This window comes from Varanus komodoensis, unplaced genomic scaffold (assembly GCF_004798865.1).
Source record: "Varanus komodoensis strain SLA01 unplaced genomic scaffold, ASM479886v1 scaffold37, whole genome shotgun sequence".
NCBI classification, from domain to species: Eukaryota; Metazoa; Chordata; class Lepidosauria; order Squamata; family Varanidae; genus Varanus; species Varanus komodoensis.
The window spans coordinates 9,631,705-9,658,917 of record NW_025335889.1 but is presented as its reverse complement, the minus strand read 5'-3'; the positions used below and the strand labels follow the sequence as shown (position 1 = coordinate 9,658,917).

The 27,213-nt window shown below is 43.1% G+C and overlaps 1 protein-coding gene across 2 annotated transcripts in view; it reads right to left on the bottom strand.

The window, feature by feature from the left end:
• Nucleotides 1-27,213, bottom strand: part of EPB41L1 (erythrocyte membrane protein band 4.1 like 1) — a 197,215-nt gene that overhangs the window by 28,939 nt on the left and 141,063 nt on the right. For both annotated transcript variants that reach the window (XM_044440309.1, XM_044440308.1), the window contains exons 5-14: nt 23,579-23,683; nt 23,439-23,481; nt 19,042-19,117; nt 17,690-17,908; nt 17,482-17,569; nt 14,464-14,616; nt 13,330-13,427; nt 7,271-7,446; nt 5,288-5,433; nt 727-918 (exon numbers count right to left, since the gene is read on the bottom strand). In XM_044440309.1, coding sequence (XP_044296244.1) covers nt 727-918; nt 5,288-5,433; nt 7,271-7,446; nt 13,330-13,427; nt 14,464-14,616; nt 17,482-17,569; nt 17,690-17,908; nt 19,042-19,117; nt 23,439-23,481; nt 23,579-23,683 — 1,296 coding nt within the window. The remainder of the gene's footprint in view (nt 1-726; nt 919-5,287; nt 5,434-7,270; nt 7,447-13,329; nt 13,428-14,463; nt 14,617-17,481; nt 17,570-17,689; nt 17,909-19,041; nt 19,118-23,438; nt 23,482-23,578; nt 23,684-27,213) is intronic.

Sequence of the window (27,213 nt, the reverse complement as noted above, 5' to 3'; positions counted from 1 at the left end):
CTAATTATGTCTAACACAGAGTTTGTCTTTTCCAGAGCAATTGCACACTAGATCAACATTTTCATCAAGCTGTCTACCACAACCCCAAGATCTTGGTCAGACAACAGTAGCTCAGATCCGATCAGCTTAAATTAAATAGTTTTGCCCACTGTGTATTAGTTTACACTTGCATTTGGCATTTCTTGTGACCACTGCCTGCCTTAGGTTCTCAGACTTTCTTTCTAAATACATCAGTTCAAGCACAGATATCTGCCCTGTATTTTCTACAATGAAGACAGATTAAAAGAATTCATTCAGTTTCTCCACAATCTCCTTATCCTCCTTTAGTACTCCTTTAACTTCATTATCATCCAATGTTCCCGACTGCCTCTACCTGTTTTCCTGGTTCCAGTCTATTTAAATAATTCTTCCTTGTTGCTATTGATATTATTACTTTCCATAAAATGCTGTTTTGCATTTCTTATTGTCTACTTGCATCTCCCTTGTGCGAGTTTGGGCTTCCTTTTTTTTTTTTTTTTTTTTCCTCACATAGACAAGGGTTTCATTTTCTGAAGGAAGTTGAGATAATGCCACTAACATCTGGTCAGGCTGATTCCGTTATGATCCAGAGCATCTACTGACCCAAGTACAAAGGCACAAATAAATATTAGAAATAGCACAACTGCATAGCAACATGATATGCAAGAGACAATACCTTCATATAATTAGGATAACAGCAAAACAAACCTCATTGGTTTTCTCTGGAGTTCCCTTTGGTGTCTCATCCTCATGTTTGGGTGAGGAAGAGGCAGGTGAGGAAGGTAGTCTCCTATCCCGGTCCCTGTGCACGAGTTTGCTGTTAGGTTCCTTTAGTGTCCTCTTCAACTCATTGATGCTGGCCTGGTGCTTTAGCAAAACATCTTCCGGTTTGTCTAAAAACTTTTGGAGGGAGAGGGGAAGGTAACTACTGAGGAGAGGGTTAATGGTGGGAACATGAGTGGGGCAACAAGTGATGTTTTGCGAGGTGGAAGCACTGAATTTAGACTCACAGAGGCCTTATTTTCTCAGACAGAATTTAGTAATTAAATTCAAATTAAACCACAATTTAGGGTGATGATTTAGGTACTGAAAGGCAGTTCTGCCACTGATCTGAATAAAGTATGGTCCTTTTGTCTTTCAAAAAATCTCAACATTCTCAAAGAGACCTCTTCATGCATCTATCCTTTTACAAGTAAATACTGTAGTAATCTATTTTAGATTACCAATGTAATCTTGGCGTCTATTGACATATTTCTAATATTATTTTTCACTGGAAGACTAATCTTTCCACAGCCAACAGCCCAAGCGCCCAGGAGATAGCCAGATCAGTTCCTATCTTGGGTTCGTCTCCTATAGTAAATTCCACTAGGTGTCCTCAGGACATCATCTGTGGTTGAAATGGCCAAGCATTTAAAATGTGAATCAGCAACCAGATATGGGCCATTCCAAATAACAAAAAAGGTACAGGACAGGAAATCTAGGTTTGGCTCATGATAAAATTGGGCTCAGGACTAGTACTAATACCAAATCAACCTCTCTTATACAGCTTTGCCTGTGGTTAAGTGAAGCTCCAGTCTGCTAGACCAGACAAACTGATTCAAAGGATGAAAAACTTAAATATGTATACCTAATTTAGACTGCAAGAGTCCAATTCCCTGTCTGTTTTGATGTGTTCTGGATGAAAGCCTTCTTTGCATTTCACAGCTCCATCCAGGTACCATAAAAGGCAATTGACTGGCCTGATATTCCTCATCATAGAGCAATGTTTTCCAAATATATGATTGTCCAACCACACTTTGAATTTAAAATAAAAATTTAATTGTTTCCTGAAAGGTTTCTGCTGGAACATGTGAGTCTATGAATTACCTTCCCCCAGAGAAGCATGCTTCTTGTGTTTCTGCTTGAAGAACTATTCTGGGTACAATTTCTACCAGGAAGGAAGCAAGCCCAGAACAATTATTCATGCAGAGGAGCAACTGGAGGGCTGGCAATTCTGCTGCTGCTGCAATGGGAGAGAATGAATGACCATACTAAATCCAAAGCATAAATACAATATAATTCTTTACCCATGCACAGGCTGATAGGAAGGAGGCAAGACCAGAGCAATGTTTCATGCAGAGATGCAACAAGCAGCCTCCTCTGTGGATGGGTACTTAAAGAAACCTTTAAAGTACAATTTTGTACAAGTTTACTCAGAAGTATATCCCACTGAGTTCAATGGCTCAGGTAGGTGGGTACAGAGCTGCAGGCTTATCTTCTGTGGCTGACTACCAGTTCTTTTGTGTTGAGCAGCAAAATACATTTTAGGAATTACTGTCCTAGGGATCAAAAAAACAAAGAACCAGAATGATGTGAATCTCTGAAGCAGTTTGCCAGTTGCCCCATTCATGTGCTGGTGAGGTTGTAAATAAGGACCATTAAGGATTGCAATAGAGAACATGCAGAAGTAACGGATGATGTGACAACATGGAGGGAACAACAGCCGGCACTGAAAATCAGGTGTCTGGAGAATTTGGAGGGGCCAGGGTGGAGAGAACCCGTGGGAACAGTCTGGCAATAAGCCAGTGGCCTACAGTGAAAACAAGAAGTTTAGTATTAAAAACACAGCATGTAGCTAAAACATTTTAATTTGATTGTGGTTCTATTTCAGCTTGATTCTAGAACCTGATTCAACACCATTAAGAATGAACAAAAACTTTCATATGTGCTTTAGGCAAGTTTAAACAGGAAACTTGCAGCTCTGGTCTGGAAAAAAAAAAGCTAAGTAACATCTTTGCAGAGTAAAATCAATCTGCAAAATTAAGCCTTGTGCCAAGTTTTGACGAATCTTCTAAACTTCTTGTTCACAGCCATGTAGAAAGTTCCATAACAGGGTCAGAATATGGCTACACTCATCCTTTACTGGCTGCACTCATCCTCATCCAATTGTGCTTTTAGTTGCACCAAGTTTATCATTCAAAGCAAAATGGCAGGCAGCTTTGGGATATTGCTCTCCACTACTTGGCAACTTAGCCAGTGGTTAGGTGGGCTTAAAGCAGACCAACTTGGGGCAATGATACAGATGTTATGTCCTGTGATTCAGGGCTATAAGTTCTTATCAAGCCTATTTCTGCATCTTCTACCTGAGGACATCAGGGCCGGAAAATGAAAGAAACAAAGACAATGGAATGCCAAGAAAAAGCAGGGAAGAGTCAGTTGAGTGACAAAATAGGCATGATTTCCCAGGAAGCAAATAGCTGAAGTGACCTGGCTACTGCTTGCTAGGAGGGCATTTTGTTCACAGGAACAAGATGAAGGGGAATGACTTACTTAGTGGGATAAAAGATGCAGCTTTTGCTTCCGGTAAAGAATTCTTCTTTCAGCTAAGCATCAAAGTTTGTTTGAATGCATGTGAGAGGGATGTCCCCTAGTCTCAGTCTAAGCCGCATCTTTCATTCCAGTAAATAGGGGCACATACAATGCCATTTGCATTTTTAAAAAGGATGAGCACTAGGATACACTGATGAGGAGTTAAGACATTCCAGAGAGAGAATACCTCCTGTTTGTGCCTTGGGGTGGTTTCTTGTTCCGGCTGGTATGCAAAAAGAGGTGGGAGGGAGGGAGGGAGAGTAACTGGCAGGGTCAGTCAAGGGAACTCATACAATACACTTTACAGTTTTAACTCAGGAGCCAAGAAAAATATCATCAATGATGCCACATGCTTTCAACAGGACATTTCCAGCACTGCAAAGGACTCCCTATGATTTAGGCTTCCCTTTGTACTACAAGCTAGGGAAACAGTGGTTTTATGATCCAGGAAGTTATTGTTGGAGAATAATTTGGAAATGTGATCTGTGGGACAGAAGAGTGGGGTATAAATAGTCAGTCAGTCAGTCAATTAATTAGATTCCCCTGCTGCATCCCTCAGAACTCAGTTCTGGCTTATAATGTACTGGAGTTTTGCCACTAGCTATCCCTCCTTGATAGTTCCCTTCCTCATCCCAAGCAAACTGAACTCTTGATGAAGAAAGAACTGCTGGCAGGGAAGACACACTAGAGAGCAAAGAAATAGATTGGTCTGCAGAGCCTGATTCTAAATATAGCCAAGAGAAATTTGCCCATGACTATATAAAAGTCCGGATGGTGGAGGACAGGAGAGCCTGGAAGAATGTTGTCCATGGGGTCATGATGAGATGGGCATGACTTTGCGACTAAACAAAAAAAAGTCCAATATTCATTCAAATTGATCAGAAAATATTGAAAAATCAGGGTCTGGACCTTGGGACACAGGTTCCAAGCTAATTTGTAACAGACATTTAAGGTGATTTAACCTGTGTACTTGTGTTGTCATGCCCACACACCCATGTGAAATTGCCTGTCCTTGATGCCAGGATACGCACTTGTTTCAAACACGAAGGGGATGACCATCCAGATCTGAAGAAAGGTTCTTGTTATTGGAGAAACAAGACAGTCGACAAGCTCTACTTGTTATGAAAAAATGAAGCTCTTCTTCCCCAAAGGCACCTTGGGGAAAAGCCTAGGGAATCCATTGTGACACAGAAAGTCTGTCATTTGAAGGTATGTTCTGTGTTTGCCAGAATATCTGCCTCTGGGTATACAGCGCCTTTGCTTCTTCTTGTGAATGTCAAAGGGAAACCGGCAAAGCTCAGTTTAAATAGTTAGAAGTGATATTCTCCTCTGACCAGCAAAGGAGCTATACTCTTCATACTATTACTGTCATACAAGCTGAAAACTTCCCATGCCATACTGTAGCAAGCACCAAAATATTTCTTGTTGGCACAGGAAGTCATACAAAGCACCCCACAAACAGGGCAACCCTTGTTCTCAGGGACAATTGGCTTCCTAGAGCACACTGGTGCAAAGCTAACAGTTGTTTAACGGAAGCCATAGGTACACTTTGAGGAATGGCAAGGGGATGTATGAGGATTTCAGGCCAAACCACATGCTATTATTTCCATGATGGGTGCTATTTTGTATTATAGAACTGGGAAGCATTCCTCACTCAGTTGGGTGGCAGAGGTAGAACCTTGTAATGCTAACTCTGCCTCATGCTGGTCTTTGTTTCTTAGAATGCTGACTTATCTTTATTGCTGCATCTGTTTTATTATAACTGCTGCATGCCACCCTGAAAGGCAGCCTAGATATTTAAATTAATAAATAGCTAAATGCATTGCTTTCTGCAGTAACTTCCTAGGAGGAAGCTATGATATTAGACAGCAGGTGCAAACACTGCAGAAGCCCCCTCCCCCCTCCGAGTGTAATATTGTACCTTTAGCTCCTTGATTTTTGTTGGGGTAGTCACCTCTTCGTCCTCAGCCTCGGACCGCGTTCTTCCGCCATACCTGCTGTCTTCGTCTCTCTTTTCTGACTCCATTCCATTGTGATTTTCGCTGACAGAAGCTGGGCGGGAGAATTCTGCATGTGAGAGAGAGAGGCAGAGGACCCCTATTTTGTCCCAGTGAGTCCACCCAAACACAAGGGCAGAACTATTTTCTAAATTTTAAGCATAACTTTTTAATACTAGATCCAATTCTGTCCCAAGAATAAGAAATTGATCATTGTTTTATTTGGATCCTTGGAGCCATGGTACTTCTGTCATGGACAACTGCAGAATATCCCTACTCAGCTGCATTGGACCTGACCATCTTCTGCTTACCTCACTGTCAAGTAACTGCCTCATGGGCAGTATGAACATCTATGTGAAACCTTGTTAAAACCTCATCAACAGTGCTATATGCAGAGGGCAGAAGGAGGTGGTATGATCCTTACTTTCAAATTTCAAGAGACTTTTCAGACTATTCCTTAGGCTGGGGTAGTCCAACACATGGCCTGTGGGCACACAGCACCAAGGCCTTGCTCTGCAGCCCTCTTGCTGCTTCGAGTCCCCCATTCCCCCACCCCCCATCCAAATTCCAGCAATGGCACGGACATGCCTGTAGTGAGCTCTCCCAAGGCTGCTGGTATGTCCCATTCTCTTCCTTTCCTTAAAAATAGAAGTGTGATTCTTTGACTCACATTACTAACGTTGCTATGGCTAGTATGAGGTGTAAAAAAGAGTAACTACAGGAAATGCTCTTTAAAACAGTTCTTTTCTGCTTGGGATTCAGTCTTGAATGTAACAAGTGCAGCTCTTTAAGTCTTATCAACAAGGTATCTGCCATTTCTCCACCCCAAAAATCTGAACTGGGGCTCTTGCATCACTTGTATGTGCTGAGCTTACAGCAGTGTAAGAGGCAATGCAAGATGCGAAATTTGGTTAGTGGAAACCACACAATTATTCTAGTTGTCTCCCCACTCCCCATTCAGTCTGACTGAGCCATCTCTTCCTGAAAGAGTTTTATGCTTGTGTTCTTTGCTTCCCATTTTGTCACTCTCTAAAGAATAGGACCTAGGTTGCTTTAGGGAATGCAATTTTCTTATCCATGTACTCTCCAATACTAAATACTCTTCCTGGCCAGAAGGGGCAGTTAGCACCTTGCTCAAGCTAGCATCCATTAAAAGTGCCAATGAAATCCTATTAGACTGAAGAAGTAAAAAATCTGTCCAGTCTGGAGCAATCTCCAGTGTCCTTCAGCTAAAGAGTTGCTGGATTCCAACACCGACCAAGTACTAAAAAAGAAACCTGTGAGTTGTGTCATGGGGAACTTGATCTATTAGCTGCTCTGTATCAGCCCACTCAAGTGATGTGCCTGATTACTGCTGAGCAGTTCATTCCCCACAGTAAGTATCTATCTCTTAATGTTCTCACTCCCAGAAATGAGCATCTTGCAGAAGCATTTATGGGGCCTTGGAATTAGCTGTTAATAGCAACTGCCTTCAAGAACATATCCCTGCACAAGATGACTGGTTCCTACCAGAGGGTCATTTGTTGTAAATCATAGACTGACATTGTCCAAAGAGTAATTTGTTTATTATATTTATAGCCTGCCTTTTTTTTCAGCAAGAAACCCAAGGTGGCTTACATATTTCACCTGTGGTTGCTAAGGACCAGCAACAGAATTGCCCTTGCTTGGGAACCATCATCTCATTTCCCTAGTGTCCCCTTCTGTCTTATCATGGGCAGCCTGGCATGGGCAGCAACTCAGGGATTCCTTCCCAACCTTGAAGAAAAACTGCCCTGGAGCCCAACAAGAAGAAACAAGAAACTTGTTCACGTAGCCCTCCACCCATCACCTTTGTATCCTTTCAACAAAAGCCTTCCCACGCCCACCAGGAAACCAATCTCCCTCCCCCTCCCCAATTTGGGGCATACCTCCATCGAGGCTGCGAGACATGGTGTACCGTTTGCTGGAGGAGCGCTCAAAGTATGGGGCAGGACGATCAATCAGGGCACTGGCCTGTCGTGTTTGAGCCTGAGTTCGCCCACTGTAGCGGAACTTGGAACCCATCACGAGGAAGCCCTTTGGAGGAGGCTCCGGTGACACCAGCCTACAGAAGGAAGAACAGAACAGTGTGTCATTCAATAGTAGGGTGCAAAGCACTAACACTGATATAGAGGGAGAGTGGGTAGGACTGATATTTGATCAAAGTTTCACAGTCCACAGTTTGACATATTGGAATGTTATCACTGAAATCTAATGACTTAGCCTAGACTACCCCATTCTATTGCCTGTCAGATGCTGTGGACTACAACTTCTGTCAGTTTCTGCCAGCACGGCTGTGGTTGGGCTGACGGATGTTGAAGTTGAAAGCATCTGGTAGGCAGTGAGGAAGGCCAGTCTAGCTGCTTATTCCAGGACAAATATCTTTAGCTGAAATGTATGGTCACATATATAGTCAACAGATACCACACTATTTTTTCCCCAAAATTCTCATCCAGTCAAAAGGTTTCCTTCATCACTGATGGTGATTCTTAGATGCCATAACAACTGACTGCAAGTTAGCTATGCAGCAACTTACACCTTCAAATCAGGCTCAAATCAGTCTTTGATGCCCTAATTTTGAAGGAAATCAATTCTACATACCCTAAGGATGCAATGAATGAGACAGATCATCCAAAAGTTTGATGCACCTATGTTCATTCTGCCCTGATACAAATTCTGAACCTTTTCTACATATTAAGTGGATTGAAGTGGTAGGATTTTAAACTCTGCGCCATAATGCTGGGAGAGAAGCATTTTTAATGTTTCTGTTACATCATTCCCTCTGTACTGTATCATCGATTCCTGATTTACCCACCTCTTGATTTTGAAATGATCACCCCACTGAGACCCACCTGACACCCACTCTGTTATCTTTTCAGCCACGTGTTAAAACACCTCTGCCATGGCATTTAATGGCATATGCTGTGGTGTGGGAGCTGATACCACCTCTTTTTAACACAAAAATTGTATCAGCTTTTTTAGTTGTTTAAATCACTCAAATGTAGCTTTGAAAGTTTTGTACACTTTTTATTGCATTAACAGAGAGCCAGTGTGGTGGTCAGTATTGAACTAGGGACCTGGGAGATTCGAATTCTAGTCCCTGCTCAACCATGAAGCTCCCTGGGTGACTTTGGGCCAGGCATGGACTCTCGGCCTAGCATTCCTCGCGGGGGTGTTCTTGTAACAATAAAAATGGAGTAGAGGAGGACTATCTAAGCCACTTTGGGTTCCTCACAAGAGGAAAACAGAATATAAATGCAGTATAATAATAATATTTCTACTTTGTACTATATGTTATGTATTCTGTGGTACAGTAAATGAATATAAACTGCCCCAAGAGCTTTGGCTATGGGCAGCACAGAAATGGAAATAACAACACAACAATGATCAAGTAGCATATTGGAGAAAACGTGACATTAGACTTGCTGTTCGATGCATTTGCTTTGTCAGCCTCAGCCACCCCATAATCTGAAGTGGTACAGTTCAGGATTCTAGCTTCTCCATTAGATACATCTTTATGGATCAAGGAGCACCCCTAAACTATGATTCTGCTCCTTTGAGGGGAGTGCAATTCCACCTAGAACAGTTTGATAACCCACCATCTGAACCAGCCACAAACATCATCTTAGTCTTGTCTGGACTGAGATTCAGTTTATCAGCCCTCATTCAGTCCATTGCTATAGCCAGACATTGGTTCAGCACATCTACAGTCTCACCTGATGAGGATGAAAAGGAGGAGAGCTGTGCGTCATCAGTGTACAGATGACAACACAGTCCAAAACTCCTGATGATGCCACTCAGCAGTTTCATGTAGACGCTGAAGAGCATGGGGGATAGGACCAGCCCCTGAAGAAGTCCATGTTAGAGAAACCATGGGGCCAAGCAGTGTTTCCCAAACACCACCCTCTGGAGCTGGCCATCCAAATAGGAGTGGGACCACTTCAATGCAGTACCACCCACTCCCAGATCAGACAGTCACCCAGAAGGCTATCACAGTCAATGGCATTGAAAGCCCGAGAGATCCAGGAGTACCAACGAAGTCACATTCCCTCTGTTTCTCTCCTGACTTAGGTCATAATTCAAGGCACTTAATGGACTAGATGAGGGCTAATAATGGCTACAGTGGCTCTTATTTATTTCAAATTATGTTTAGGCCACCTTAAAAGGCTGAACCCTCTCAAGATAATGCAGCAATACTATCACAACTTCCTAAACTTCTGCTATTTGTTTTAAATGATGTGCTTCCTCATCCCAAATATGTGTTGAGTCTTTCATCCAGCAGAAGCCACTTATTACATTTGCAGTCATATGCATCATTATATGTAACAGAGCTATACTGATCTACAGGCTCCATATCGCTCCATGAAAAGCACATTTGCAGTAGAAGGCCAAACAACTAGGTTTTTAAAATAGCTTTGTTTGTTTGTGTATATATTTATTGCTATTGAGTCTATTCTTTTTTTCATGGCATTCCATATCTACAGGAAACTTGTGAAGTAAAGTAGGCTAAATGGTGGCCGGCCCATAACTGGTCCTTCTAAGACAGCACTTGGGTTTCTTCTAAAACACTCTCATATGCCACATAAATAATGTTGTACATTATACATTTTCTAAACATCTCAAACATTACAATTCTACTTATTTAGTGAGCCTGCTGAATAAAAAGCAGGATTAGAGACAGTCTCTGGATTATACAACATAGTTTATTCTAATTTTTAGTGAAATTTTAAAGAGATCTTTTATCCATGCCCAAGATATTCCTAATAATTAATCTAATAAGGTTTGTAGGAAGTTTATCCATGAGAGATAAGAGCTACAGTGATAACTCAGATTCCTTGATGGACTCTTCTGATATTAATTCCTGGAATGCAGGAATAGGGTGGGAACCAAGTCGTAACTAAAAAGGAATGGGACAGAGGCCAGGACTATGTGCAGAACTTATACCAGCACGTTTTCTAGGTTTAGTAAGCAAACATCTGCTGATACAGCTCTTTGGGGACAATGTATTTATACGGTTGTAAATATATCTGCTGTTAGTAGGCTCTGTTATGACAGCATCTGCTTCCAAGCTTGTGTATAGGGTTCATGTACAACCCTTGAGGATTTTTTAAAAAATGTGTTTTAAGATATTTACAACTACTCTATATTGAGGCTACAGCAGGCATAAATAATACAGAGGCAAAGACTCACTGGCATTGCTATATGCAATGCAGTCTAAGGAAACCAAGAAATAAATGAGAAGCCAGGGGAAGGCTCTACCCCATGCTTCAAACACAGGTGTGGATGTATATAATAGTGGGAATGGAGGCAGGAATTATAGTAGACTTCAATTTCATTTTCATGTTTTTTCTCAGTTTCCTGAGTGCAAGTTCATTTTAGCTCGCATCTGCATCAGTTTGCAAAGTCAGCAAAAATGGAGCTGCAAAGATTGCAGGCATTTTCATATTTATTTTTCCCAATATATGTATTTCTGTGCATGGTTTTTGCAAACAATGTCCTTCTAATATAGGGGTATTTGTGTACATGTTTCACTAATATACATACTAGACATACTTTTCCTTGATATACAAAATTTTGGAATCATGAACTGCATTCACTTCTGCAAAGGGCAGGTTTGAGGTGCAAGTGTGTTCCAGTTCAAGCATAAGTTTGGAATGCTCAAGTTGGGTAAGTTTGCATAAAAAATCCTCCATACCTTCTTCAAACCCTAGTGGATATACTCTGCCTAGAAAGATGTTTAATTAGCTGCATTTCATTCCCTATCCAATAAGTCAGAGGTCATTCTATAAGACCGAACCCAGGAAGTCAGCTATATCAAGTGATGATTCCAGTCAGGCTGTGGAATGGTTCTTCCTGAAGTTACTATGGGTTTTTCACATGAACATCCCAAAATCCACCAACTGGAGCCATATATAAAATGGTGGCACAGCATGTTACCTGCTACATTCCATGTAGAATGACCTGTACACACAATGTCAAGTTTACTTCTAAGTCATTATGGACCAGGTATTATAAACAAAATGTAAAAATTAGCTGATAAAATGACTTAGACTGCAGCAAAGATTATTTTGATTGTAAAAAACAGGTTATGCCAGCACACTTTCCATTTTACAGCTGAAAGGTGTTGTATGGGCACTTGAACTGGTACTCGACACTAGACGAGCAGCCTTATTTTGGACCAGTTGAAGTCTCCAAAAGTGCATTACAGCAATCTACTCAGGATGTTACATAAATTTGTGTGCAAAAAGTTTAAAATACTGGGAAGCCCCAGCCAGCTCCTCTACAGTGCAGTGGGGCACTTTGAAGTGACTGCTTGTTGCTGTAAAACCAGCATTGCTTAAGTTCAGAAGGAGGGAAAGCTGCAGTGATCCCAAAGCAGACACACAGTGACAACTGTTGTAAACTGCACAGAAAGCTTTAGCTATTGGATAGTGCAGAAATGAAACAAAACACAATGACATGAAACAAAATCCATTGTGGATTCTTATGTCTTGCAAACCTTCTTGATGTCATTCCTCCAGAGGCATAGACAATTCCTATTCCCACCACAGCCAGGCATATGCCCTTTCTCATCTGCATGTCCCTCCTTCTATGCGTTGTGAATGTGACAAGGTGTAGGGGACTGTGAGAAGCTCCACATGGAAGGAAAGATTTTCCTGCATTGCATGGAGGTCTGCCCAATGTGACACAGCCAGTCACACTTGGTTCTTGTTGTCATCTAGGCAGATAGAGCTTCTAAGTGCATCCTTGAATGTTCTGCCAGCTGTTTTTCAGGGGCTGTTAATGGGGAAAGGATGTCACAGGAAACCTACAGGGCAAAGGATCCAATAATGTGTCTTGATGTATAAAACATTGCACTGTTGGAACAGAAAACAGTTCCGATGAAAACAGAAGTGGAAATCTGCGAAGTGTGAGGCCAGGAGAATAGAGAAAAAAAGATGCCTTAGAATCTTCCCTCCTTGAAGAGCATTTTAAAAGAAAGTCACAAAGTCTTCTGTGGAACCTTATTCTGAGGATCAAAAACCCATGGACCATGAAGCCACACTTTGTCCAACAAGGCAGAATTCTCTCAGATCACAGAGCATAAAACATTCCTCCGGCTTGCCTGATCCTTCGCATTAACCATGCCCACCATATTGGCTTGGTTCACAATATTTTCCATAGCTGGAAATAGGATTGCTTCTTCCTCTGTCAGGTAATAATGCAACCACACCCATGTGCCTGGCTGCAAGGTGTACTGATGTATGTGTGTAGTTTAAAAAAAAAAAAAAAAGACAAAGCCTGAAATTCTTCAAATGGTTCATCCAACAGTATGAATCACATGCTGGGCCCAATTTAAGGTACTAACAATAACATAAAGCCCTAAACAGTTCAGGGCCTGGTTACCTAAGGGAACGTCTCCTTCCATATGAGCCTGCCCAGACCCTAAGATCATCAGTGGAGGTCCTCACCCAAGAGCCCTCAAGAGGAGGTGAGGAGGGTTGTTCAAGGAGTGTCTTCCCTGCGATAGTGCCCAGATTATGAAAGCTGCTTCCCAGAGAGGTGCGCTTGGTACCAATGCTTTTTTCATTCTGGTGCCAGGCCAAAACCTTTTTATTTTCCCAGTTTTTAAATTGATAACGGTATTTTAATTAGTTGCATCAAGTGCTGGCAGTTAGGGGTTTTTAACTGTTATTGTTGTAATAATTGTTTTTATTTTTTCTGTTCTGTGTAAACTGTCTTGAGATTTTGTAATGATTTGATGAGTTATAAAAAGTTTAAATAAATTAATAAATTAGCTATAGTTAATCCAGCCCTGCTTCTAAATGCATTTAGATTTCCAGGCAATGCTTTTCCTTCATTCTGTTTTCACAACAACCCTATAAGCAATATTTCATGGCTGAGGAATGATCTGAATCTGCTGCAACTTACTGCGTAGGGCAATACCTTCATAACTTCCCCATCTCACCTGAAGAATGTGTGATGCTCAATGCAAACCTTCCAAAGTCTCTTGGCCGAACGGTGGTTGGGCAGCTTGAAGCCAATTGTACTCTCAAACTGCTCATACTGGAAATGCAGGAAACAAAGGCATTATGACCAAGGATCTAGTCACTCTCTCCCAAGAGGTGCCCTGAAAGCACCAGGATGATGGTCAGGGAGAGAAACCCCGATACACAAAAACAAGAGTCTTGTGGCACTTTCAAAACTTACACATTTATTCTGACATAAACTTCTGTGGACTACAGACTACTTCACCAGATGCATGAAATATTATGGAGCTTCCCTTTTTCTTTCTTTCTTTTAATTTAGTACACATGGTGGTAGTGGAAGGATTGTAAACAATGGAATCAGAAGGAAATTCACTGCAAAAAGTACGGATGGTACTTTTTGATGGTACTCAAATTACTTACAGTGCAGCAGTTGCTAATAGCAAACATCCAGGCAACAGATAAGCCAAGTGACACATGAAGTACAATAAAAATGTACTATCCTGCAGTAGAATTAAACCTGCAGGTTTAAGCAGTAGTAAACCTGCTCGTTAGGTTCCAGTGGCAACTATTTGAACTCTGGTTGTCCTCCGTGACTTCTTTGTGAATAGAAAAATCTCGAGAGTGTGGGGCAGAGAACTGTTTCACCATGCCAGGCGTGAGACCAAGCCCCTTTCCCCAGGTCCCTCAGCATGCACAGAGAATTTAGGGAAAGGAGGAATCCATCTTTCACTTTGCACGAAAAAACAAACAAACAAACAAACAGGTGTTGCAGAGTCCTCACTATTTGTAGAAAACTCCGAAGAGAGTTTAAAGAAGGCAGAAATGGTAAGAGTCATTTCCCGAAGCCTAGCAGAAAGTGAAAGATCAGTTCCATCCATCCTCTGATCCATGCCAGAGGACTGAAGGGGAGGAACCTGTGGCAATCATAAATAATGGCTGGCTATTAAGCCAAGAAAACATCTGTAGACCCATCAAACCCCATTAGCCAAATGAGAAAATGGACTTCTCTAACATTCAGATTCTCCCCAGGAACTGATTCATGCCTCATTATCTAATCAAGCGTCTGTTAAAGCATGCTTCCTCTTTCTTTCTGTCGAACTGGAGATGCTTACCTCACCAGGTCGAATTTTGATGTAGAAGTTACTCCTTTTGTATGAAATCTTGAGGATCTTGGGCCAGGCAAAACGGTTTATTCTCAGCCTGTCCCTGTAAATGAGAAGGCCATTGGCACAAACACCCAGCATGATGTCAATGCCTTCCGAGTCCTGAACAGGAACCATGACAGAAAATGAGAGACATTGTTGCGTTAGTGCATATAAAAACTTGCCGATACAAAGCCAAAAGGGTATTCCAAACAAATCCTCAAAGCCAGTAGGTCCATGCCAAGGTATTATTTTTAAGCTTGTCAATAGCAAGGATGAAAGCAGGAGTGGAGTAGGGACAGGTCAATACTTCTCCCTCCTAACTTTCAAGTGGGCTGCTTCCTGCATCTACCTCCCTCTGACTCATATTAACATACACTAAAAACTCAAAAAGGACCAGCTGGTCAGCCACATTCTGAGTAATGCAAACTCCACTGGTAAGCCAAGCTCCCTCCTTTGGCTATAGGCAAAGTAGATCTTTATTGTCCCAGCCTAGGCTGGAGGAAGGGGGTTTATGATTAGGAGGAAGAGGTCACCTCATTCTTCTTGGAAAAATATCAAGGATGCTTTAGGTATGAGGAATCAGGGGAGGGGTTGCTAAACTGCTCGACATATTGCATGACTTCTGTGATTCTAAATGTTTCCTTCTGGATTGCAAGTGTGCATAGCTACATTTTTTCCTCCAAACATTATAGCACGCAACAGATTCTTATCTAAGCACTTAGGAAACAGTAGGCACATGTGGACAATACTTTCAGCACAGAGTGATTATGAAGGCACTCTGTGTTTAAAGCTGCCAGGGGGCAATTCTGCCTGACTAATGATCAGGCATGGCTTCCCCCGTTTTCCTCTCCAGTCCTCCAGCTGGTACCCCAAATGGCATGTACTGGAGTGCTGAGCAGGCTGATAGCTACTTCCAGAAGCTGTCATCCACTACCTTGTCCCCCGCTTCTGCCAATGCTGGTAGAACAAGATTGCTCATGAGTAATCCTGCTCTTCTGGCAGCTGCAGGAGTGTAGGGCAGGGAACTTGGAGTGGAGGGGGCACAAGCTGCCTGACATTGGGCCGTTCTGCCCCCCACCACTCAGCCACTGCACAGCTCAGCTGAGCCACACCATGCCTAAATGGCAAGAAGGGAAGACTTCCAAGCCCCGCATGAGGCAACCCTTCCCTCCATACTGCTTAGCTGCATCACATCATAGCTGAGCAGTGGGGGGCTGGCCTGTGCACCACTCTTTGCTGCTCTGTTGCCACCCCCATCAACCCAACTGGCAGAGATATGGGGCACTGCCAGGTTTATGCCACTCCCACCCAGCTGGTGAGAATTTAGCCAGTTGGGTTGAAGGAGTGAGCAGGGAGGGCCCCCATGGCTGCTTCCTCTCGAAGAAGCAAAGTGAAACAGGCCCTGCCGTGCAGCATGCCTCCTCTGTCCTGAGGAGGAGGAGGAGGAAGAGAACTCTGGCCAGAGTGCTTTGGTCAGAGCAGCAACTCTCCTTTGTTTTTTGGCTTGATGGTGGCTTAGCATGTCATCTGGGTTTGGACCATTCACTAAGTGAGTTTCTTAAACTCTACAGCAAGCTGTGGCTACCTGGAACCTGCTTTCTACGGAGTCAGAACACTGGTCCATTTAGACCAGTATTGTCAATAGTGACTGGCAGGACTTTTTTCTTGTTCTACCTGGAGATGCCTCCGATGGAACCTTCTGTGTGCTAAGCATGCACTGAACTATAGTCACTCTCCCAAAATGTATGTTTTGCAGTGATAGCTTGCAACTTATACTAAAGTGGAAGTGGAAAGAATGGGATTGGAGGGATCATTCCCATCTCATCTCATCTCATCTCTGTTCAAAAATTCTGTTCCACAAGACAAAGTGCTGTTAAATGTACTAACAGGAAAGAAGGAGTCACTCACAGATATGGGATGGTGTGCACTTGAATTTTGGTGCCTAAAACTATGGCTTGAAACTCAGTGCATCTTTTAGAATAGGGATGCCAAACTGTTATTGGTTCAGAGCACCAGATGATGCCAGGGGGTGGGGATTAGCTCCCAAGACCCCTCCTCTCACATCAATTGCTGCCCTTTCCGTCTTGCACTATGCTGGGGGCTATATAAAGGACAAGGGAGGTCACGTGTACTTGGCATGTGGCTCACCCTTGCAGTTGAGGCACAAGCAGAGAGTACAGTAGTGCCTTGGCTCATGAACTTAACCCATTCCAGGACTCTGATAGTGACCCAAATTGGTCGTGAGCCAAGTTAATTTTCCCCATAAGGGTCAATGTAAATAAGGTCAATCTGTTCTGTAACCATTTTTTAAATCAGAAAAATGTGAAGCAAAGTGACAACAACAAAGATCACAGCCATCTCCCTGCCCCGCCACCCCGAGCACAAGCACAGCCATCTCCCCGCCCCCCGCCCCCCAGCATGACTGCGATCACACCTGTCATCCCTGCATGACTGAGATTGTGCCTGTCATCCCTGCAGGCGCCCGTCATCCCAGTACGTGCCCGTCATCCTGGCACGCGTCCGTCATCCCGGCATGCTGGGGGGTAGTGAGGGAGAGGCGGGTGTGATTGCGGGCGCACTGGGGGAGGAAGAATGGCCGAGATTGCACCTGTCTTCCCTGCAGGAGCATGCCAAGTGGGGAGATGGCCACGATCGCAGTTCCGTTTGTGCACGGAAGACATGCGTGATCATGGGTGCACTGTCGCAGGAAATACAGGCGTGGCACAGCACAGCCGCGGGGGAGACGGCTGCGATCTTGGTTGCCACCCAATGCAGAGTTAGTGACTCAAGTCAAAATTTTAATGAAATCTTTGTTCGTGGCCCGATTTGTTCATGAACCAAGGCGTTCGTGAGCCAAGGTACCACTTTAGATGGCTTAAGGCAGGCCTTGGAAGAAGGGGAAGGGTTGCTTGGAGAAGACTTCTGGAGCAAAGCTCCTTCCTAGCTCTATGTTCCTAGACTTCTGAATCCTCAGCTGCTGAGTACCTTGGCATGATGCAGGTCAACTCCATACATAGAAAGCTTCTTTGCATTCTCCAGGAAATGAATTTCTGCCTCACCAGGCGTCATGCCCCTTTGAAAGAAAACAGGGATTTTATAGGACAGGTTGTGCAAAACTATTTGCTTCAAAATAATTGAGATGGCAAGTTCACCAGATCTTGATGCAGACTGCAAAAGATGAAAACAAGCTCACCGGTAAGTCTTATGCAGCTCCATTATCCGCTCTTCAAGCTCCCTAGTCTGGTTTGGGGCAAAACGAAGCTCACCGACATAGTTTCCCACATGTTCCTCAGCATCGAAGTCTCCTAGTTCAGCCTGCACAGCATAGGAGCCTAGCAGTGCATGTGTAACGAAGGAGCAGGGCAGACGACCACTGATTATGTCTGCTCGAAGCTGCAGGCACAGGTAATATCTAGGGAAGAGGGAGTGCAGGTAGTTAGAGCATCCACAGTGAAAGGGAGAAAGACAACAGTAAATTTCTTGGGGCCTTTTGCTAAGGGTGGGTCAGGCTTCCCTTTTGATAAGGTAATCCTGTACAACCTTTGGCCCACCAAGCCAAATGCAGGCCACATATGGCTGACCACTAGGAAGTTGATGGGCATCATATTTTTGCTGCTGTCTGGGGCTGCTTACATGATTTGGAATATCTCAAAATAGAAAACATTGATGTGTAAAAGTATTTGAGTCCCCAGGATAAACAAAAGGCAAAAACAGTTATTATTTTGAAACTGTACCTACCAAGAGAGCCCAGAGAGTCCTCCTGGACTATTGGTTAATGTAGATTATAATTTCAATTATGAAACAAATAAACAAACAAATTTTAACTGTATAAATTCCCCCCATCTTTACTTTAGATTAAGTGCAAGGCCTCCAATCCAGACCAGGACCATCATATGCAAGTGCGGGATTTAAGAGCCAGATCAGCCCCACCTGTGCCTATGTTAGAGTAAAAATGAACATGGACATAATTGCTAGATCTGGATCTAAGGGAAAGTCTGTTTTGCTTTAAAGCTCACCACTTTGATAAGCATCCGGGGGCGGGGGGGAGGGGTGTAGGCCAGTGGAGTGTCACAGGGATATTTGCGTTATTAGCCATGTAGCTGGGGAATTAGCCATGCTATTATGTGCTCTCAAAGTAGGAGGTAAATCCTGGGGCTGATTGCCAATTGCTCTCTCTCCTGTCTACCAGTGGAAAGCAATCTGTTCTCAAGACAAATGCTAGCAGTGGGTAACTTGTGTGTGTGTGTGTGTGTGTGTGGGCTGGGGGGGTTGGTTCAATACATTCTCTTCTTCTCTTTTTTAAATTTTAAGCTTTTCTTTTTAATTTGCAAATGTATCAGTAAAACAAGAAGTGTCTGTTCACAATAACAGCAGCAGAAATTCAACACATTTATCTTAAATCCATGTATTAGCATATCAGGACAGAATAGGTATCCCAGTGAGATTGACAGCTAGAGGATATATTTTCAAATGTAAGGAGAGAAATTTAGGTCCATGGACCACTGAATGAAAAGTGGGTGATGGGAAGTACCTGCTTTTACTCACCTTGTAATGTCCTCTGTGAGCTGGGCAGGGTCCGGTGGGTAAAACTTGACAGTGAAAGCAAAGTTCCAGGGCCCACCTGGGTAAAGAAGATATTGGAGGACAGGAAAATACGATGGACTAGACACACTTGGCTACAGCATCTGTCTGTGGCCCCTCCCAAGCAAGCAACCGACATCTCTAATTGTTGCTGTTTCCATGATTTGAACTGCCTCACATTCCCTCCCTGGCCCATCCCAGGTCTCTAAGGAAACTATCAATGTCTCCAAAGAAGACAAATGCCTCAAAATCAGCAGGGATCTCTGCTCGACTGGATGCTCACGGCTGAGGCAGACGGCAGGGTGCGCTTGCCGGCTAAGACCTACGACACAGCAGAACAACCTTCGCTGCACAGAGAGACCACGACTTGCGGTTGCCATGGAAACAAGCTCATGTCTCCCAGAGGTCCTGCTGTTCGGGAAAGACCTCCCACGGCATCTGTGCAAACCACTGCATGGCAAACCCGCCTTGTAGCTTGCTATTCTAGAAGCCACTTCCCAGAGAGGGATTGCTCCTTTTCTTAGAACTGAAGGGGAAAGAAAGTTGATAGCACCAAAGGCCCAGTACCCAGGCACCATGCTTCCTTGCACTCTGCTTACTTCACAGCAGAGTGTAACATCTGCTTTACTTCACCTCAGTTACAAAACTCAGGAACACGTACACACACACCTCTCCTTGAGTGCACTAAATCACCAGAATTTATTTGCTCTGTAGGTGCTTTTCTACTTTTGATAATATTGCCTGGATGATAGCCCCTCATCTATGGAATGGGTAGAAAGGAAGACATCTATGAATCAGGCTACACAATATTTGGGGTTTTGTGTGTTTGTGGTTGTGTTTTTACTTTTCTTTTCTTTTAGCTGTGCACATCCATCAAAGAGGTTTCAGGTTGCGCATTTGTACTATGCTGGAATAGATACTAAGCACTTAAATCCTCCAACTCCAATGAGTTTAGGGTCAAACGAAATGTTTTGCAGTCATGCAGAGCTGATGTGTGCATGGTTGATCTAATTCCAGAGTGAGTGAGTGGCCCTGGTTCCATTAGTAGAGTTGGCCAGAGCCCCATCCGGTCCAGTGTCGCTTGGTAAGTTTCACCTGTTGAAGCCCAAGGATGCAGATGGGGTGCTTGGCCAAGTCCAGTAGTCCACCTGTTTGCTTAACCCTGGTCCTTCCTGACATATTACATCAAATAAGCAGGGGACACCAGACTGGGTTCAAGAGGTTATAAAATTCTCCTTGAGAGAGAGTGTGGCACTGGTCTCTTAAAAGAAGCAATAATCAGGCTATTCTTGAAAAAGCCTATCTTGGACCCAGATAACAATAACAACTATATGTCAGTAGCTAATACCCCTTCCCGGACTAAGTGCTTGTGTTGGTGGTTGCCAGGAACTCTAGGCATTCTTGACTGTAACAAATGATGTAGATTCATTTCAGTCAGAAGCCATGCCTTGTTTTGGAATGGAATCTGTATTACTCACTCTATTAGATGATCTCTGCTGGGAATGGACAGGAGGCAGATGATCTTGTTGATACTCTTCCAATGTTCATTGGCTTTTGATGCCATCAACACTGGTATTGTCCTAGATTAGTTAACTGTGATGGAGTTGCAGGCAATGCACTACTGTGGTTCCTGTTTGGATGGCCGACTGTAAAAGATGCTAGGGGGTTATTGCTCTGTGCCCTGGCAGCTATGCCATAGGGTTTCATGGGGCTGCACTCTATCCCCCATGCTATTAAATATCTGTATGAAACTTCTCAGAGGGGTTATCCAGAGGTTTGAGCTTAGGTGTCATCAAGATGCAGATGACAGCCAACTCTTTCTCTCCTTTCTATCAAATTCAGGTGAGGCAGTGCCTATTCTGAATCACTTCCTTGGCATGATAATGGACTGGAGGAGAGCCAATAAAATGAGACTCCATCCAGACAAGACAGAGATACTGAAGTGGGTAATTCATCTGCCTTGATGAGTGACATTCATCCCACGCTGCATGGGGATTTTTAACTTCTTTCTTCTATTTATACTGCAGTGTTAAGTTGTATTGTATATGCTATGATCTATTTTATACTTTTAATTCTTGTGTGTTTTGGAGAGAGCTTTGGCTACTGGGCAATACAGAAATGTCATAAACACAAACAAACAAACAAGCAAACTCAGATTAGGATTCTTGCACTCTGAGAGGGTGTTTAATTTCCCTCTCCCCATTTTTATCCCAAATAGGGGCAGTTAGGAAAAGAAAAGCACACCTGCATGGATTCCACTGGAGACATTTTTAATTCTTTCTAACACCCACATGGGGTGGAATTTCAGGATGAAAACAGGAAGAGCTTACTTTTTTTTTCTACCAGAGCACTATGGTTTCAATTGAATGGGGACCACACCTGTTTACTCTGGAGTAAATTAACTAATGGCACCTAAGTTGGCAATGTTTAGAATGTTATAGCAGGGGTGATAGCTCGGTGCTTGAACACATGCTTTCCATGAAGAAGGTCCCAAGTTCAATCTGCAGCATTTTCAAATAAGGATGGGAACCCTGGAGAGCTACAGCTGCCCCGTTTTGATGACAGTACTGAGCAAGATGGACCAATGATCTCATTCAGTGGATAGTGGGAATAGGAGTAGCCTCCAAACCACCCTGCAACCCATGGGTCGTTCTAGGATTCCAGGGTGGTTTGGAAGCCACCCATCCTCATTTGCTCCTTGAAATGAGGCAGCAAGCAACCAGGATATTCCCTGAATGGGGAAAAGAAGTCATCACAGTTTCTTTTCCTTCTCCAATCAAGCAAATTTGGCCTGTATGAGTTAGGGATGTGTGAGAAATCTGGTTTGGGGATGGGAGTCCGTTGGATTTCTCAGCTTGGTTCCCTGGACTCTGGCCCGCTTTCTTTTTTCCCTAGGTCTGCTTCACAATGTGTATTTGCTTGGGTACGCAGCAGGATGCAAGCTCAAGCAGAGCTCTGCTTCAATACATGTGACTTGTAGTTTTTGCTCACTTTGTACAAAGAATTACGCACTTTGCTCAGCTTGTGCAAAGAATTGTGTACGTTTCATTCTTTTCAGAAAGAGGCCACTAGTGTTCCTCAGCATTTGCAGACTTGATGTCAGCTTGGCTCACATCCAGGTCAGGGGTGAGTGTAGGAAAGAAGTCCAGCAAGTGCAAGAGAGCCAGATTCTAACCCTGGTATAAGGGAGCATCCTATGATCCTATGTAAGGAGGGAATGTTGTGAATAAGCCTCTGGCTATCCTAAGGCAAATCTCTCTGAAGCACCTTTGAAGAGCTTTTGACAGAGCAATGTGGTTGACTGGAACATTTGGCTGTGTATGTGAAAACCAAATTGTCAAAATTCCTTTTTCCTCCAGAAAAGAAGTAGAATGCACTTTTAGGCCTTCACAGGTAGGGAAAAAATGTAATGGGGACAAAAGTTGCAGTGAACTGAAACTGGTATACAATCACAGCAGGGAGACAAGTCAGTCCTTCTGCAGTGTTACCTGGGATACCTACAGGAGAACGAGGAGAGGAAAAGGGACTGAACAACCAGCATCAGCCTGACTGGCTCTTAGGTGCATCACGAATTATCCACAGAACCACCAACCCACCTTGGCTTATTTCCAGGGTGGGTTAGAATGATGTATGAACACATCTAAATAGTAGTTAGGTTAATTGGGGATTGTTTAACTCACTTATTCATCTGTTTGTTACATTTTAATACCACCGAATAGCTGAAGCTCTCTGGGTACTTCACACAAAATTGAAGCATAAGTTACAGATAAAACAGTATACAGTATAAAATACAATATACAATATAAAATGCAGTATAAAAATTTAAATAGTTAAGATTGCAATATAAGTTAAAAACCCATGATTAACCTATAGAGTCCAGTGTCTGATATCACATAACAACCTGCAATCAGATGTTGTATATGCAAACTAGATGTGGAATGCATCCTGCATGCACCACGACAATTATGGGTTAATTAATTAACACACCATTTGCAATGGCTATGTGTAAACTAGCCTGTTGTGCAGATAATCTGTTTTTCCTCCCCAACTGATATTTGTAGAAAGGAGAGAAGAAAGAAAGCAGTGGGAAACATCAGAGGTTCACAAGAGGCAAACATTGTCATCTTGGCTCCTCATAAAATGGCATGAATAGAGTAGTAAAATTATATGCTAAAAAACTCATTTGGAAGCACCTTGCATCTCCTGAGGAAATTTTTTCAGTGTAACAGCTGAGTTGTTTACAAATAGTATCTTACAGACCTTCCCCAGTTCCCATATACATATATGTAACGAGGTTACTGCAGAGGCCTGTCAGAAAAGATATAATAAGGTTTTGAATATTCATGCTTTCAGCTACTCACTGCGAATCTGCTTCTTTATTTCTTTGGAGGGATCCAGCCAGTTCTGAAATGGTAAGACAGCACATAAGAGGAGAACCTGTTGGATTACAGCATCTCGAGTAAGCACACCACAGGGCTCTGCCTGGACCATGCAAACATACCTTTTGACTGTCAGAGTCACAGAATGTGAGTCCAAAATAGTCCTTCTCCAAGAGATTAAGGTGTTCGCAGACCAGGTCAAAGAGCACTTGACCCCGGGCATGTTTCTGCAGAAGACACAAAGAGTATAAAACCCAAGAGCCCATCTGGAATACATTACCGTCTTCCAAAGGCTGCTGTGTATGACAGAGACAAAACTGGGGCCCCTTTGCTTGATAATGCTATCAAACACAATCATTTGTTGTTATCCTGAATTTCTCAGAATATCACATAATCACAGAGACGGAGAAGATCTTACACACCAATCTAGTCCTATGTCCTGCTTGATGCAGGCCACATAACCATGGTTATAAAAATTATGAGTGCTAAAAGAGCTTCACAGCCTGATCTTATATTGTGACAGGCCAGCACATAGATTCTTACAATGGGGAAAAATGCTTGTATTCTGTAAAACTAGCCTTTTTAGATAAAGCCATTAACATTTCCAACAAAAGAATTGCCTTATATGCAGAGACTCCTCATTAACCTGCACAGCTAAAAGCATTGATTCAATTTAGACATTTAACATGGGTCTTCTTTTCTTTTCTTTAATCAAAACCAGGTTCAGGAGATCAACTTTCCTGAGTGACAATCTGCACTGTAAAAATAAACAACTGGAAACAAGAAAAGCACAGATAATGTGTTTGGTACCAGATAATAAAATCCTGCTTTTTTAAACTGGCTGCAGAAGGAAGGGGTTTGATTGAGAAACTACCAGATATGACACATCTATTTGGTCTCAGATCAGAAAGCCTTGGCTAAACTCATCTTTCTCTCTCACTGCTACAGTATGATCACATCATCCTTTCCCTTCAGTTGCCATACTCGAATCTATCTCAAGATTCTAGTCAAAGGGTGGGAAACAGGTAACTGCAACTGCATGTGGCTCCTCAAAATTCAAAAAAGGTTTTAATTTATCGGGAAAGGAATAGCATTTGCAGCACTAAAAAGATCAATTTTGGCTTGTTTCCAAGAAGGCCAAAATTTAGGATGCAAGCAGGCTAAATTTCTGGTGCTTCACAGCAGCTATAGATGCCATTTTAAAAAATAAATTGTTTAAATATTATTATTTCAGATCTACAGGCCCTGTGGGTGAGAGGTTCAGGGGGAAGCAAAAAAGCCCCCCAGAAGCTTGAAGTTGTCCAACTCTGTTCTCATTCTTAGTTTCAAAGCTGTGCAACAGTTAACCCCTACTCAAATAATGTCCACTGGCACTTGCCTTTGCTCCATTTCAGTTCATTTTTCCTTTCTTGCCATGACTTGTATTTGGAATACCCACTCACCCCAACACATTTCTGAGGCTTACCTCTGCCTCTTGAGCATCCTGTTCTTCAACAAAGCTTTCCATAAATCATTCTAACCTCTCCTCCTCCTCACTGTAACTCTCTACGCCCCCTTCTCCCAAAGAGTTCATTGTCAACTCTTCCCTGCCCACCAGCCACCCCCTACTGGCCTAATGTAGACAGACTGGCCATTTTGGCAGGGATCCTCATTTCAGTGTGTGGCATCTAAACCTGCTTCCTCTGCCAGGCAACCTCCATATATGCTGGACTACAACTCCCACCTCCCCTACCCGGCATGATAACTGGCAGTGTCAGCGGCAGAATAATAGGGATTGCAGTCCCATGCATCTAGCACGCACCAGGTTGGGAAAAAGTTGGTAAATTAAAAGTAGCAGAGTGACATGGATCGGTGTGTGTATTCGTCAAGGGAGTGAAGAATACTGGAGTCTCATATTAATGGAGTCTCCCAAAAAGGACAACTAATTCCACAAGCCCTTTCAGGCCTCTGAAAAACACCTCTTCTGCTTTGAAAGTTCTTTAATAATCTACTCTATCCTACCCCCCACCCCCACTGCTTAAGAGAACTTTCATCTCTGTAACAGTCCACCCCCCTGCAGTCAGATTCTCACTGTTAGAGATGTCAGCTAAAGAGCCTGGCTGCTGGAGTGCAGAGATCAAAGCCAGAGACTGGCTCTGATCCTTTTCACCTTTTCTGAGTCCTTCATTTCACTCTATTTAGTTTGGTCATTCTTATTCAAAGCAGCTTCCAATGTGTATTAAAACAAATATCCGTAAAGCAGTTGACAGATCATGCCCCATAAAACAGTAAAAAAGGGTTGTCACAGTCAACAGTGGCCTCTTTCAACAAGAATATTTATTACGGATGTGTGTTAAACAATGGAGTTTGGTCAACCTTTCTGGGAGGAAGTTTGGCAATGCAAGGACCACTCCTGAAAAGGCCCTGCTGTATGTCCCCATGTGTCCCTGTCTAGTACAAGGAACATGAAAGCAGGGGCTGTACATGAGGTCTCAGTGGGCTTTCAAACTGACACAGGGAGAAAGGCTCTCTAGCATGTGCAGAACCCAACCCTTCCAGGGAATTAAAGGTTATAGCTAACACTTTGGTCAGGTTTGCATGTTCAAAGAAGGGAAATAAGCTAAGTTGCATCCTGGAGATATTTGCAGAATTACCTTGAGAAGTGTGGCTTGTCACATCATGCAACAAGCCACCTTGGCCAGGTTTACATAACACGGTAAACTGTATTGCTAGGGTAATTATGCAAATCCCCCTGGCAAGCAACCAGCATGTCTGGGAAAAGGAAAAACATCACCATGGCTTATTTCCCCTCTGACTGTGCAGACAACTCCGTTGCATTGGGCCTAGAAGTAAAAATAGGCACTAAACTCTACAGTAAATGCAAATACCGATCAAGAGTTGATGCACAAAGCTCAGCTGCTTGGCTTATTTATGTTCAGGCAGGCGAGCCTTCTATTAGTGATCCCAGATGCCATCATTCTATAAGGAAACAAAGCAGGCAACTCCCTGCTGCAACATTGTCATTCCATGCATTACACGAGACCAGAGAATTTCAGTTATTGGGTGAAGCAGAAATATAATAAATAAATAAAATACATCTCATGCCAATCGCACTACATTGATGCTAGAGCTTCCGAAGCTAAAAATAAAATCTGTGGTTTTCACGCCTCCCTCCCTCCCACAACATCTGGAAAGGTCTCAACTTTCTTACTGATTTAGCTAGTCTCCCTTTGTTCAAGGGGCCTTGCACACTTTGCCTGTGCAGTTCAGGACTGCTTTGAATAGGGCCACGTGGCAGTCACCATCAAGGGGGACCTGTTTGTGCGTGCAAGGGCTCCCCATACAGATCACACACAGAGACCAGATTTTTCTAATGTGGAGCAAATCAACCAGTCCACATGCTCAGACACCCTATACAAGCAAATGATTCAGCATAGCCTGCTAGGGTGCGCACTTTCTCTCTCATAGTGCATATTCAAATGTGCACACCCATGTGCCACCCTCTTTCTCTATATATGCCTCTATATATGCATATACACCAGTTCTGTTTTATGTCCCCCCCCCGCCCTCTCATTAGTATTGTCTTGAAAAGGCAACATGCAATTCTTACACTTAATTTGCTGCTTTTCTTCCATGCTTCCCTCATTGAATTAGCCCTGCAAAAACTGCTGCCTTAACCGGTAGGCAAGTGTATAACTACCATAGCTCTAAGCGGAACGCAATGCTTGGATATCACAAAATTCATTACACTGAAGCTAGCAGAGCAGGGAGGGAGCAT